This window comes from Schistocerca serialis, chromosome 6, assembly GCF_023864345.2.
Source record: "Schistocerca serialis cubense isolate TAMUIC-IGC-003099 chromosome 6, iqSchSeri2.2, whole genome shotgun sequence".
NCBI classification, from domain to species: Eukaryota; Metazoa; Arthropoda; class Insecta; order Orthoptera; family Acrididae; genus Schistocerca; species Schistocerca serialis.
The window spans coordinates 217289807-217304803 of record NC_064643.1 but is presented as its reverse complement, the minus strand read 5'-3'; the positions used below and the strand labels follow the sequence as shown (position 1 = coordinate 217304803).

The following is a 14997-nucleotide window of genomic DNA, read 5'->3' as shown; positions in this document are numbered from 1 at the left end:
AAAGGTATTCATTGGACAAATATATTACACTAGAACTAACATGTGATTACATTTTCACTCAATTTGGGTGCATAGATCCTGAGAGAAATCAGTACCCAGAACAACCACCTCCGGCCGTAATAACGGCCTTGATACGCCTGGGCATTCAGTCAAACAGAGCTTGGATAGCGTGTACTGGTACAGCTGCCCATGCAGCTTCAACACGATACCACAGTTCATCAAGAGTAGTGACTGGCGTATTGTGACGAGCCAGTTGCTCGGCCACCATTGACCAGACGTTTTCAGTTGGCGAGAGATCTGGAGAATGTGCTGGCCAGGGCAGCAGTCGAACATTTTCTGTATCCAGAAAGGCCCGTACTGGACCTGCAACATGCGGTCGTGCATTATCCAGCTGAAATGTAAGGTTTCCGAAGGATCGAATGAAGGGTAGAGCCACGGGTCGTAACACATCTGAAATGTAGCGTCCACTGTTCAAAGTGCGCGTCAATCGAACAAGAGGTGACCGAGATGTGTAACAAATGACACCCCATACCATCACGCCAGGTGATGACGAATACACGCTTGCAATGTGCATTCACCGCAATGTCGCCAAACACGGATGCTGTAAACAGAACTTGGATTCATCCGAAAAAATGACGTTTTGCCATTCGTGCACCTAGGTTCGTCGTTGAGTACACCATCTCTGGCGCACCTGTCTGTGATGCAGTGTCAAGGGTAACCGCAGCCATGGTCTCCGAGCTGACAGTCCATGCCGCTGCAAACGTCATCGAACTATTCATGCAGATGGTTGTTGTATTGCAAACGTCCCCATCTGTAGACTCAGGGATAGAGACGTGGCTGCACGATCCGTTACAGCCGTGCGGATAAGATGCCTGTCATCTCGACTGCTAGTGATACGAGGCCGTCGGGATCCAGCACGGCATTCCGTATTACCCTCCTGAACCCACCGATTCCATATTCTGCTAACAGTCATTGGATCTCGACCAACTCGAGCAGCATTGTCGCGATACGATAAACCGCAATCGCGATAGGCTACAATCCGACCTTTATCAAAGTCGGAAACGTGATGGTACGCATTTCTCCTCCTTACACGTGGCATCACAACAACGTTTCACCAGGCAACGCCGGTCAACTGCTGTTTGTGTGTGAGAAATCGGTTGGAAACTTTCCTCATGTCAGTATGTTCTAGGTGTCACCATCGCGGCCAATCTTGTGTGAATGCTCTGAAAAGCTAATCATTTGCATATCACAGCATCTTCTTCCTGTCGGTTAAATTTCGCATCTGTAGCACGTCATCTTCGTGGTATAGCAATTTTAATGGCCAGTAGTGTATAACAGTTGGCATTAAGTACACAAATCCAATAAAATAAAATTAGTATTTGACAAAACTTCTTCGGGGATTTTTAGACATGGCAAGTGATGCCAAACCAAATAAAAGGAAGAATTAACAATTACTGCAACAGAATATTTGGAGTACATGGGAAATCACAATAAAACAAAAAGAAAATAATAAATACGAGAAAGTACTTATTAAGTACTAATTTTATTTTATTTTTTATAAGGTTTGTTTATTTAATGTAAACTGTTATACAATCACTGTTTTTTCAGGTTTACTATCAATGCTCCTTTATATTTATTTTAAATTGCATTACTACCGCATTGTCGAAGGTGACTTTTACTTAATGTTTGTGGCTCAGTTTAGATCAGTAAGATCTTTTCAAATGTCTGGTGTTGGCCTTGGAAGCCGAAAACCGCTTAATTTGAATAAATTTGTCCTGTAGAGCATAAGCAATATTGTCCTTTTTGTTTATTATTCGTAGTCATCGCTCATTTTCCTTTTAACAAAAAAGGCAGTTTTCCCTACCATCGTATATAATGGACCTCATCAAATGCAGGTGCACTCACGACCTACAGTAAATAACCACCCATGCACAACAGCTCAGTAACTCTTGCGTGTTAGCGTTCTACAGCTACCGAGCGAAGTGCCACACTGCTAAAAACTCTGAAGTACAATTCGATAAGCGTGGGCTACTAATCTAGATTAGACATTCGTCCTCGGTTTTAAGGAGACCCTAAACTCTAACCTAGTGTCCCTCATTCCTACTAGATCTGATACCCTAAAATTTATTAGTGACGGAGCACTTGGGGAAGTAGTTAGTAACAATTAATTGAATTACATTTGTCTCTGGTGGTTCATATCGAACCTGCACATCTAGTTTGGGGTGCTTTGCGGTGGGTTACCAAACAAGGACTGCCAGGCACAAACTGAAGTCTGGCGCCAGATTAAACAGTGACCATCGTCAGTGTTGCTTTTAGAGGGTTGCCACACTTGCTAAGGTAAATTTCACGCTGATTCCCTATCTCTGAACGTGTAAGTTGATGCGCGGACCATTGAGCTATGGGCACATGTAAGAATGTCAAATTATTCGTAGTCAAATGATGCACACTACTTTCCCCTGTTGTGGTGTACCGAGATAGGTGGCGCCGTGGTTATCATACTGGACTCTCATTCGGGAAGGCGACAGTTTAAAATTCTCCTCCGGCCATTCAGATTTTGGTTTTCCGTGATTTTCCGTAATCACTCCAGACAAATGTCGGATGGTTCCTTTGAAAAGGGCTCTGTCGATTTCTTTCCCACACTGTCGTAATCCATGCTTGGGCCCCATCTCTAATAATGGGGCTGTCAAGGAGATGTTAAACTCTTAATCTTCCTTCCTTCCTTCCGTTGGTTTAAGTGACGAAAGTGGTGAAAGGGAGGACATTTGGCTACATAACAAGGAAAAAAAGTCGATCGACAGATGTGCGACTACCTTGACATTGTGGGAGAAACGCTGAAAAATGATGTAGTTATTTCATATCATTCTCTGCAAATCGGCGATCAGTTAGATGGTGACCATTTTCGCTTCAGGATAAGTAAAGGCACTATAGAGGTAGTTCCGACGTAGCACTTGCGAATGGAAGCAAGATTTAACAAGAAGCAAGATACTTTCATAAGAGTTGTCGACAATGAATATATGTATAATTTACAATAATACGAATACCGATAGGGAACACTAAGAATGGAAATCTGAGAGAGGATGTGCCAGGATTAAAAATAAAAATTACTTAAGACAGGGATGAAGCCATACTCTTCTGCTCTTCGAGCTGTATATCGAAACAGGAGTGAAGGAAATAAATGAAAGCTTCCGAAGTGTGATAAAAATTCAATGTGAAAAATATTAATGATGAGACTTGCATAGTACATTCCTGACCTCTTTAAAAGAGAGGAAGAATTGCAGAACCAGCAGAAGAGGATGACTGGTGTAACGGGTAGGGAATACGGATTGAGTGTGAACCAAAGAAAGATGAATAATGAGGATTAGCAGAAATGATATTTGTGACAAAATTAGCATCAATATTGGGGACTATGAAATAGATAAAGTGAAGGAATCCTGCTTCCTTGGAAGCAAAATAGCGCACCACGGACGAAGCAAAGACATGAAAAGCAATGACAATCAAAGATAGCATTCCTCGCCAATAGAAATATGGATCTGTGAAACTATCCTTTAAATTTGTGAAGGAATGTGAGAATTAACATACAGCATTGTATGGAAGTGAGTCATGTACTGTGGGAAAACCGGATAAGAAGAAAATACTGAAAATTAAGTGTGGTGAAGAGATAAGAAATGAGGTTCTCTGCTGCATCGGTAAGGAAAGGAGTATGTGGAAAACAAACATAAAAAAGAAGGGACGGTATGATAGAATGTGCGTTAAGACTCCATGGAATAACTTCCGTGGTACTAGAGGGAGCCATAGATGGCAAAAATTCTTGAGGAAGGCAGAGATTGAAATGTATTCAACAAAGAAAAAAGGACGTTGGGTGTGTTAGCGCTGAAGAGATTGGCGCAGGAGACAAAAGTATGCTTGATACTAATCTGTGCTTGTTAGTTGTTTCGCTTAACAATGGTCCCGTTACAGTGACCGGCGTTGAACTTGAAACTGTACTCGTTTGGAAAGAGCTCATTGCGGGAATACATTTTTTTTCGACTGCATTCACGAAGACGACGTTCAGTTATAATATATAAGCGACTCCGTGTTACACTGATTTATTTGCAGCTTAAAAGTGCCGTTCGCTGGCTACCTGCATCATGAAGGGACGGGATGAAGCATGTTTAGCACGGCGGACAATGGATTGTCTGGCCAGATAAGGAAACACGGCGGCGCAGCGCGCAGGCTAGAGACCCCTTTTGGAGGAATTATACAGCCTGGCGTCGCGGTTCGATGCCCTCCCAAGCTTGGCCGCAGAAGAGCCATTCAACATTGGACGGCGACAGAACTAGGGACTTCTGCGACGAGTCACGCTTCAGGGCTCGGCTTGCACGAGAGTGTCCGAGGCATTTAGGGTACAAAACTGTTCAGAAGCTGCTAAAGCCTAATTAAATGCTTTGTGATAAAAACTAAAACTACAGCTGGCACTCAGCGTACACAATCATCCATAGTAAATGTGGTATACGGTTTTCATCGCGCCGTATGTGACAATGCGACAGGTGGAAACAATCACGTTTGAAAGACGACTCATTCGTAAATAACATGATTTGTAGGAAGTTAGGATAGTACTACTTCACTCGATAATCCGTCGAAGGGACTGAAGTCCGATTTCACCATCATTTGGGCTCATTGCTTTTACACGTTTTTTACGATAAGGAGGTAATGTCTTCTTCATCAGTATCCGCCAGACAATATTCTTCGAACTGTCGATTTCAAGGGCGATTTGGCAGATGCTTTTTGAAGAATCTTCTCCTCACAATCTAACATCATCTCCTTACATGCTACCGTCCGAACAATTGTTTGTCGAGTTCCTTGTCTATTTCCCTCAAGTTTGGTCGACCCTATTTGTGGTACATATCTGTCCTCGACGATAAGTTTTTTCCGCTTAGGACGTCAACTGTTTCGCGACTTTTTTCTGAACAGTCATTCAACTTTCCTGGCACCCATTCAGTTGCGTCACACAGTAAAGAAATGTCTGCCAGCTTGTAACAATTCGTGGACTGTACAAAGTGTTCAACTGTGCCATGTACACACCACAGACGACTATCTATTGTTTTGCAAGGTAGCGCCACAAAGGAAACAGAAACAATTTACAAAGCCGTGGACCCGAGTGTTTCTGATCCAAGACCTCGTAGGGCCGAAAACAATCATTCCCAACAGTTGATTTCCTGTATTAAAATACTGTAGGCTCATCTTTCTTCTGTTTTGACCTTTAAGCTTTTGGGACACACAGCATAACTCAATAGCTTTAAGATCTTCCTGTCTCTCTCTGCTATTAACTTCTTTCATCTGTAATGAGTTCTGTTACTCTATTTAAGTCTCATACTGAAGTTTTTAAAAATATATTTATATCGTGTGTTTCGTTTGATAAAGTCCATTCATCAGTTCTACTAAATTACCCAAGAATTGTGTAAATTTGATTTTGAGCGTCCTCATGTTTTACACTGATGTCCGGCGCAGATGTTTAAACAATCCCGACATTTGTCTCAGTGGAGAGTAAGAATGCACCTAAAAAATATACATGCGGTTTGGCCGGTGTAATAAAGCAGCGATTGTAATCCGGTTACGCGATTCGATCTGAGACTGGCTGATTTCCCCTCCTAGCAGTCTAGCGCTCTACTTTCGTTTCTTTTTGTTTTTTCACAACACTGTATGACGATTTGTAGTCTTCGAAAATAGTCAAGAAGAACTGAGCAAGTTCTTGGAAATCAAATGGTGAATACGCCCTGCAGCTATTAAGTAATATCTGTCATTATAATCTCTGGCAGATGGACTGTTGCAACATGGCAAAGCTACGTATTATGTGCTATAAAAATTAAACATTAAATTTTAACAGCAATTTTTCAGTCGGCAGTAAATGATCTCTTCTATAAACACGTCACATTCCGATTACGGTAGACACTGATGATCAAGGGAATGGAACAGCTACGCGCTGCACCTGACCCGTGGGAGAATGTCACGGAGATGCCGAAAAAACTGGACCGGCAGACACTTGAAGATAGGCGCGATCTGCCACTAGAAAGCTACTTACAATGTTTTACAAACCGGCTATAAATGATGACTCCAAGACTATATTACAACCACATACATATCGCTCCCTTTGGGATCGTGAGAACAAGATGGTGCTGATTACTGGGTGTACAGAGGCGTTTAAGCATTCATTCTTCCCGTGCTTCACACATGAATGGAACTGGAAGAAGTCCTAGTAACTGGTACCGTGGGAAGTACCCTCTGCCATACACTTGGCAGTTGTTTGCAGAGTATGAATGTAGACGTAGACCGTTGTTACGCCTTGCTCTTGCTGTACGGCCAACAATCGATCATACTTCCAGGATCTTCTTGGCGTATTGCAACTGTCTGACTATCCAGGAATTGAAAGTAAACCCTTGTACTTTTCTGGCAGTGCTCTTGCCGTGTGAGCTGCTCAGATTCGTATTAAAATTCCGTCGTCAGACAGTGCTTCTTTCTTTCCGTGAGGTACGCGGTGAAATAACCGTTGTGGAAAAAGGAGGGTGCTGGCTAATTCTGTTCTGCGCTCATTGACAGCACTCGTTGCTCATTCTAAGCGATAAAGCACCACCCCGTCTGCTTGACACGTTTCATAGTGATGAAATGAACAGTCCACGGGGGTGAAGGTACTTATTTCTCTTCACAGTCACCTGATATTGGCCATGTTGAGAATATCGAGGATGCAGTTCAGGTGGATGGGCATTCCGTGGACCAGTGGTTCCCAACCGGGTGGTAATTAGCTCCTGAGGGCTAAAACGTAATTTTCTGAGGCGTAAAACCAAAAGGGTACAGTTGTGTTTCGGTTACAAAATTGTTTTTGAAAAATCGTTACTATTATCATTATTTCGCAAGACTGTAATACTGCTTACATAAGTTACCAATAAGTACATCTTTTTCCCCAAACACTAGCATTAATGTATGACGTAATATGGTGGTTACAGCCTGTGAAACAAATGTACGAACCTGTTTTTCAGGCGGCCGAAGTGGCCGTGCGGTTCTCGGCGCTGCAGTCTGGAACCGCGAGACCGCTACGGTCGCAGGTTCGAATCCTGCCTCGGGCATGGATGTGTGTGATGTCCTTAGGTTAGTTAGGTTCAATTAGTTCTGAGTTCTAGGCGACTGATGACCTCAGAAGTTAAGTCGCATAGTGCTCAGAGCCATTTGAACCATTTAGAAACGCTGAAATACGTCTTCTGAAAATATCGAACTCGTGATTGTCTTTTTTAAGTACTTGGTAACCTTGTAAGATCAAAAGAGCCATAGAAATAGAGTCACATCATAAGTAAACTACCACGTCACAAAATTCGAAATTTTTGATGTAAACAGCAAACCAAATTACATAGTGGCATCCATTTTTCTTAGGTTATCCTTCTTTCTTGACAGGATGACCACAGCACGTACCAAGTCTATACAAAGAAACTTTAATATACATGTGCACTTGGGTTAGATGTTTTTGTACTGCCACTGTAGCCTGTTGATGAGTTCTAACCTCGAAAGAGTGGTCAACAAATTATGTGACTGGCAGCGGTATTTGTAAAAATCCTTTGAAACATAAAGTTCATAGCGAAATCTATAAAAGCGACATATACCGAATATTTTTTTTCACGATATGAATTCGTTTATTTTAAACAACTTAAGAAAGAAACCGGTCAGTGACACCTCAGAACCAACATAGAAACTGAGCAAATCAAGAATTTATAAATTCACATATAGGCATTGCAACAAATACTACGTCGGCCAAACGGGAAGAACATGTTGACAGTCTGAATTGATAAAGCTGTCGTCAGCTATAGCGAAACATATAAACAAAACAGGACACAGTATTGCGGTAGAAAACGATCTTAAAAGTACTGCATACCTTAGAAAAGAGCTGGAAAATGAACATCTTGGAAGAGATGAAATGACAGAGTTTTAGAATTCAAATTTCTTCATGAGTTTCAATTCGGTACTCTTAAAATCGAAAATATGTAGCATGTTTACATATGAGTGAGTGTAGGTCCCTGCAATATCTTTGTTATTCTTAAATTAAAACTTTTGTAGTGTCATATTTATTATGAAAATGCCACAGTCGCTCATTTTGTAATACATCGCGCCAACCATCATCAACTATGTGACAACAAGAAATGTAGAAGGCATTACAAGTGCTTGACAACACCAGGATCGACATATCGATAAACAAATCGAAAAATTTTGTTTTGACCGCCATCTTATTTTATGCACTGTTTGTGATACCGTTTTCCAAGATACCTTTAGAAGTTTGTGAACAATGGCTAACAAGATCAAAAGAGCCATAGAAATAGAGCCACATCATAAGAAAACTACCACGTCACAAAATTCGAAATTTTTGATGTAAACAGCAAACCAAATTACATAGTGGCATCCATTTTTCTTAGGTTATCCTTCTTTCTTGACAGGATGACCACAGCACGTACCAAGTCTATACAAAGAAACTTTAATATACATGTGCACTTGGGTTAGATGTTTTTGTACTGCCACTGTAGCCTGTTGATGAGTTCTAACCTCGAAAGAGTGGTCAACAAATTATGTGACTGGCAGCGGTATTTGTAAAAATCCTTTGAAACATAAAGTTCATAGCGAAATCTATAAAAGCGACATATACCGAATATTTTTTTCACGATATGAATTCGTTTATTTTAAACAATTCGTTGCCAGTAATATAATGAACTGTATTCGCAGTGAGATAGTATCTACAAATTTCTGCCGGCCGCGGTGGTCTCGCGGTTCTAGGCGCGCAGTCCGGAACCGTGCGACTGCTACGGTCGCAGGTTCGAATCCTGCCTCGGGCATGGATGTGTGTGATGTCCTTAGGTTAGTTAGGTTTAAGTAGTTCTAAGTTCTAAGGGACTGATGACCACAGCAGTTGAGTCCCATAGTGCTCAGAGCCATTTTTTTACAAATTTCTGTTCCCTTTTTCCTATTTAAATTTCAGTAGCAAAAACTCTTGTTGGAAAAACACACCTTTTTTCCCGAGATGGAAGACTGATATGTAGTGTATAAGTCCTTATGGAATGCTATATGTGTCTTCAATACGGGTTGGAAAAGTGTACAGAAACGGTATCTGATATTTACATTTGTTTCAGATACTACTTTGCAACATAATCATCATATCGACTCATAAATTTGTCGTAACAGTGTATAGGTTGTCTTAATACTGCTGCAAAAAATTACTGCCTCCCCATTGTTTATATTTGAAATGTGTCTGATAACTATTGCTGATCTTTTATAAATGGATTTTATTTTGTTCCTTAACGTTTGTTTTACGCTTTTAAGCGGTCTATAAGTTAAATAATTAATACTCTATGTGGACTGTTCGGAAAGTAAATTCCGACGCTGCATGATGCACAGAGGATCGGGGGTAGCGGAGTGATTTCAGCATAACTGTCACCCGGCCCAGTACGAGTCTGCTCGTGCCGCGGAAAGTAATTGACCTGTTTGTGCCATAAACATAAATCAAAACGGCTGCTGTCATCGAAAATCCCGCCGCTTGTGTTTTACGAGCTTAATCCGTTTCCTGTGTGCGAAAAACACGGAAGCATAGATTTTCATAGAAAACTTTGTGCAGTACACGGAGAGAACATTAGGAGTGGTAGTGCTTCAGAAAATGTTGCTGTTTGTTTCGGGACAATTAGACGAGCGTACCTGGCAAAGAAATAAGTTGACGACCATCTGTTGTGACAACTGAACTTTTTGCAAATGTTAATGAGAGAATCAGAGAAAATCGTGAGTTTACGATTACAGAATTATCAGTCCGTTTCCCCTCAGGTCTCTTGGATAGTGACTTATAAACTTGGTTATCACAAACTCTGGGCGTGATGAGTCCCAAAGCTTTTGACTACTGTCCACAGAACGATGAGATTGGGACCCGCATTAACGCTTATGATGCGATACGATACGGGAGGAGATGAATTCCTCGCTCACATTGTGGCAAGGGATAACGCATAGGTTGGATAAGTCAGCTTGGAGACAAAAACCTGGGGCCATACTAGGTCGCCATGTAAGCCTTTCAGGTGGCGCCAAACATTTCCTGCAAAAAAACTGATGATAACCGTTTTTTGGGACAGAAAGGGAATGCTCCTTGTTGATTTAATGCTAACAGGCAATACAGTGAAATCCGAAATTATTGCAAAATCCTAAAGCAGCTCAGATGAGCTATACGGAATAAAAGGCGTGGAGTGCTGAGATTAGGGTCCTTTTTGGGGGACGATGACTTTGGGCCACCTACTGCCGCACGCACACAAACGTAGCTTAGTGGTTCAACAGCGAGTTATTTGATCATCCTCCGTACCGCCTTGATTTATCGCCAAGTGATTTTCACCTTTTTCCATAGATGAAAAAATAGCAAGCATCACGGGTTTGAAGATGACCTGAGTTAAAGAATAGTGTCAGAGCATGGTTTAGGGCACAGGCAGCAGAATCCTGTAACGAGGGCATTGATAACGCGTTCCTCCTGCCTTAATCTAGGAGGCAATTGTGTAGAAAAACAGACAGCTGTAGCGTTACGTTCTATATACTAAAAAACCTCTCAACATAATGTCGGAATTTTTATAAATTAACGTAACTTATTTTCTGTATAACCTTCATAATAATTACTTTCTTCTAATAAGTATTGAGTTCTAGTTGTGTAGTGTAAATGTATGTTGTTTAATTGCAATTTTGTTCGTTAACACATTATTTGCAGTAGTTTGAAGCAAAGTGTATGATTTGAGCGTTTGCTTTTATCACTGCTATCTTCTGTGTGTGTCCATTGACTCTTAAGTGCCCACTGCACGCTTTTCTCAGCCACTGAGATCATTACTGATGAATAATGACTATCCTTTACTACATGCAAGCGCTAAGATGCGGGAAATAAGGAGGCTGAGGAGAAACGGGGATGTATTTACTTCATTAGCACGCGGCACAGTGTGACGGGCAGCAGCCATTTGTGTGTTTCAGAACCATTTCTGCGCAGACGCCCTCCATCCCCAGTTTGTTTACCAAAATATTATGAAACACGGGGTGAGACAAATTCATCTCTTTTCAATGTAAATTGCCGGGAAAAAAGCAAAAACCTCACGGATCATGTTCAGTGGTACCAGGGTGTAATACGTGCATACTGAGAGGATTGTGATGTTAATGATTCATTTGTCACTGTCATTGGCGATCAGATGGCATTCAGGAGCCTCGTCTGTGCGCCCTCTGTTCTGAGTCTACAGGCAGTGATTGTGCTGAGTTTAGAGATGAACAGTGTTCACAACATTCATTCTAGGGCACTGCCATACCCCACTCACGAGTACGTACTCTTGTCGAACTTAGCCATTTGGGTACGGTCGCATTGTGGGCGTGCGTGAAGCTAGATGGACGAGTCGGCGGATTATTGCACGTATTGAGCACGTAGTACTGATGGTCTGCCTGTGGAATATTCCTACACCCGTAGACCAGGTTCTGGACGTCCACGTAGTACAGACACTCGCCAAGATCGACACACAATGCGAGCAGCGGTGTCCGATAGGACATCGTGCAGGGACGAAATCGTGGCATATATTTCACGTGCTGCTCCATGAGGGATCATTGGGAACATTCTGTTTGCAGCAGGACTAAGAACACGTTTTCCCGGCTACCACTGACATCACAAAACTACCAATCACGAATACTTCGGTGTCGTGAAAGAGTCGACTGGCGAGTGGAATCACGATGAGTTGAGTTCAGTAATGCAAGTTATTCTGTCTGTATGCGAGTGATGGACGTACACGTGTATTGCGTAGACCTGGTGAACTGCCTATTCCAGAGTGCATCCTCCCCCGACATCAGATCCCATCCCAGGCTTTATGGCGGTTGAGCGATATGTTACAGCTCGAGTCACATTTGGTGTTGCTGCAAGGTAAGGTAACCAGTCTCCGACACACTGTTATCCCCGAGCTGCTGCCATTTCTTCGACAGGAAGGCGATGCGCTTTTTCGCCAGGAGTGTGCACGTCCACATATAGCTGCTGCGGCGTAATGTGCTCTTCGTGGTCTACATCCACTGCTGTGGCCCGCAAGATCGCTAGTTCTCTCTCCAGTTGAACAAGTATGGGACTTGACGAAGCGGGAGCTTACTTGTTCTCCCCCACCTGCAAGAAGTATTGCCGAATTGAAAGAAAAGGCGCAAGATGCTTGGAACAATCCATCGCAGGATGCCATTCGGCACCCTTACGATCGTTTGCAAGCGAAAATACACGCCTACGTTGACGCCAAAGTTGGGTACACTATGAACTAATGCGACTTTTTGGACACTTTTACTGTAACATGTGTGTTTCATTTGCTCTGAATTTATCACCATACAGCCCTACAATGATGGACTACCTGTCAACTCACTTGTCAATAAAATGATCTTTCCCTTGAGGGTGTAGCATATTTTACCGGAAGTGTATTTTTGGTGTTAACTTACTTCAACAGGATCGTATGATATTTCTGGTTCTGTCTATATTTCGGTCTGATCTCGATGTTGATGGTTTTCCAGTTTGATATTTGCCTTCATCTTCTCCCCCTCTCGTTTATTAACTATTTGCCCATACAACCAACATAGATTATACTACTGTCACAGTACATTCATCGCCCTCCAAAACACCCACGCAGGCCCTCGTACTTCTGTCTTAAATCACTTGAAAGACAATGCCTTTGACAACACAAATATTTCATACATGTCTTGTTGATAATCAAAAACTAATTACTCTCCAGTTTGATTGGCGCCCAGTCATTTCTGTTTATGAATTACCGCATTTTCGACAGACGCATGAGAGGATGTGGTGACCAATGAAATTCCACACTCGATTACGGTAAACAGGCCATTTTCAAGTGAACCTAAAACGTATTAGCACACAACAAAATCTGAAGTCCAGAAGAGTCCATAATATTTCACACTGTCTTAGGCAGTGGCTATACACAAAATCAGTGAAGCACGTGATGTATCCTTGCTCACAATACTGTACGAGTGAGACACATCATTGCACATTTTTGTATGACTTTGGGTTATGACATATGCAAATCCACTTCACAATCAGTTGAAAATGGCTTGCATTCCAAAACCTATTTCGGATAAAAATTGGACATTAGATCCATGCAGTCGTCTGGCGAAAATGTTGTTTCATAACAAAATTTGTATCGCCCATTTTCAGAGTACGCTTGAAGCAATGTCTCCTTGAAAAACTTCAGTACGGATCACCACTTTACCTAGCGACCTGAAATTCGTGTTACAATATGTGTATTGTTGACCTTTTGTTGCGACCAAAACACACCCACCATGGTAGAAGATGTAACATTACACTGTCAGTCTCGTTACTTTGTAGACGATTTTCTTAAGTTATGGAAAGAAAGCATGTACAGTACTTTTTCTCCATCTACTTGCTTACTCATCTTTGTAATGAAGTATTAATTCAGGGAATTAAATGAACACTGAGCCCTATCATCATTCTGTCACCTGTCGTTAAAGTTGCCTTTGATTTTGAGCTGAAATGCACTAAAACAGAGTGGTTCACAGGCGTTTGACAATATTTCCGGCTTGAAGAACACACTCATGTTGTCTTATTTACGGTTTTTCATTTGCACATGAGTAAAGAAAATACGAGGGCTGTTTGGAAAGTAAGTTCCGATCGGTCACGAAAATGGAAACCACTGTGACAATGCGATGAAACATTGCATATGTGTTGGGCAGTGTCAATGGTACACCACTCGGTCGCGTCCTGTCGCTCTTTTCAGTTCTGAGCGAACGTTGAACAAGTAAAGATGCCTAGAAAATAGTGTATCTCGCCAAGTGTGAGGGCCTAGTGAGAGATTTCGCCTGATGTCATGCAGCCCACACAACATAACTGTCATATGGCTCCTTATTGGTAAAAATTCTCGGCCGCACCCCGCAGGGGCAATGAAGATGCTCCTGCAGCGTTTTCGCTGGGTCTCATCTCTGCTCAGATGAGCTGCTAGCTATGAAAACAAGGCTTTGGCACAGAAAACGAGCTGTAGATAAGCGTAGGGAATTGGCGAAAAGCGCAGGCTGCTGCCTTCAATGACGAAGCTATTGGAAAGTTGGTAAAACACTACGACAAATGTCTAAGTCGGAGCGGTGACTATGTAGAGAAGTGGATGGAAGATGTAGCTAATTGTTGCAAATAAAACATTTTTGATTTTCGCAGTGGTTTCCACTTCGCAATGGATCGGGACTTATTTTCCAAATATTCCTCATATATTTCATGTACTTTGTATTATTGCTGATGTTATATTTAGTGCATTGACGTTTATTTTCATAGTTGTTGATGTTTTTCTTTTGTTACAGGTAAGTGGAAATCGTCGCCTCTCGCCGGCATGCTGTTCTGTTTAACGGAGACCCTGGGGAGCGAGTTGTTTTAAAGGGTGCGTTAATGGGAATGTCACGAAATAAGACTATGTACCAGAAGCTACGAGTCATTCAAAAACCTACGGAATACAAACGAAAAAGAAAACGATGGGAAACTTGAAAATAATTAGTTTATAATTTGGTGAGTATAGGACGCGTGGGCGGGGTAGCTTCCTTCTCCATCGCCTTGTAGTTTATTTGTAGCTGTTTGCTATAAGTGATAGGTTTTCGTATTAATATCAGACACGTCAGCGGGAGTAACTGAAGATAAATTTTGTGTACATTCATCACAGCCAGTGGTTAAGAACTGCCAATATCATACAACTGCGGTGATTAACAGAAATAGAAAAGTATTAGAGGAGGAACGGGAAGACAATAAATAGGCATGAATAAGATTTCATACAGTTGATTTTCTTTCTGCATCATAGAAATTCATTAACGTTTTAACTGTTTTAGAATGCCATACTTTTGGTAGGGATATGTCGCGGGAAGTTAACAAATGTCGCACTGAAGTATCTGTGTGGAGCATAAGTTTATATATTGATAACAAGAAGCAGCTCATGATTACGACGAAATGTCACATAATTTTTCGAAGTG

At 41.8% G+C, this 14997-nt stretch overlaps 1 protein-coding gene across 1 annotated transcript in view; it reads left to right on the top strand.

The window, feature by feature from the left end:
• Window positions 1-14780, top strand: part of LOC126484585 (uncharacterized) — a 358487-nt gene extending 343707 nt beyond the window's left edge. Inside the window, exon 4 of the mRNA XM_050108147.1 lies at window positions 14341-14780. Within this exon, the coding sequence (XP_049964104.1) occupies window positions 14341-14414 (74 nt within the window). The 3' untranslated portion in view covers window positions 14415-14780. The remainder of the gene's footprint in view (window positions 1-14340) is intronic.
• Window positions 14781-14997: the final 217 nt, after the last annotated feature.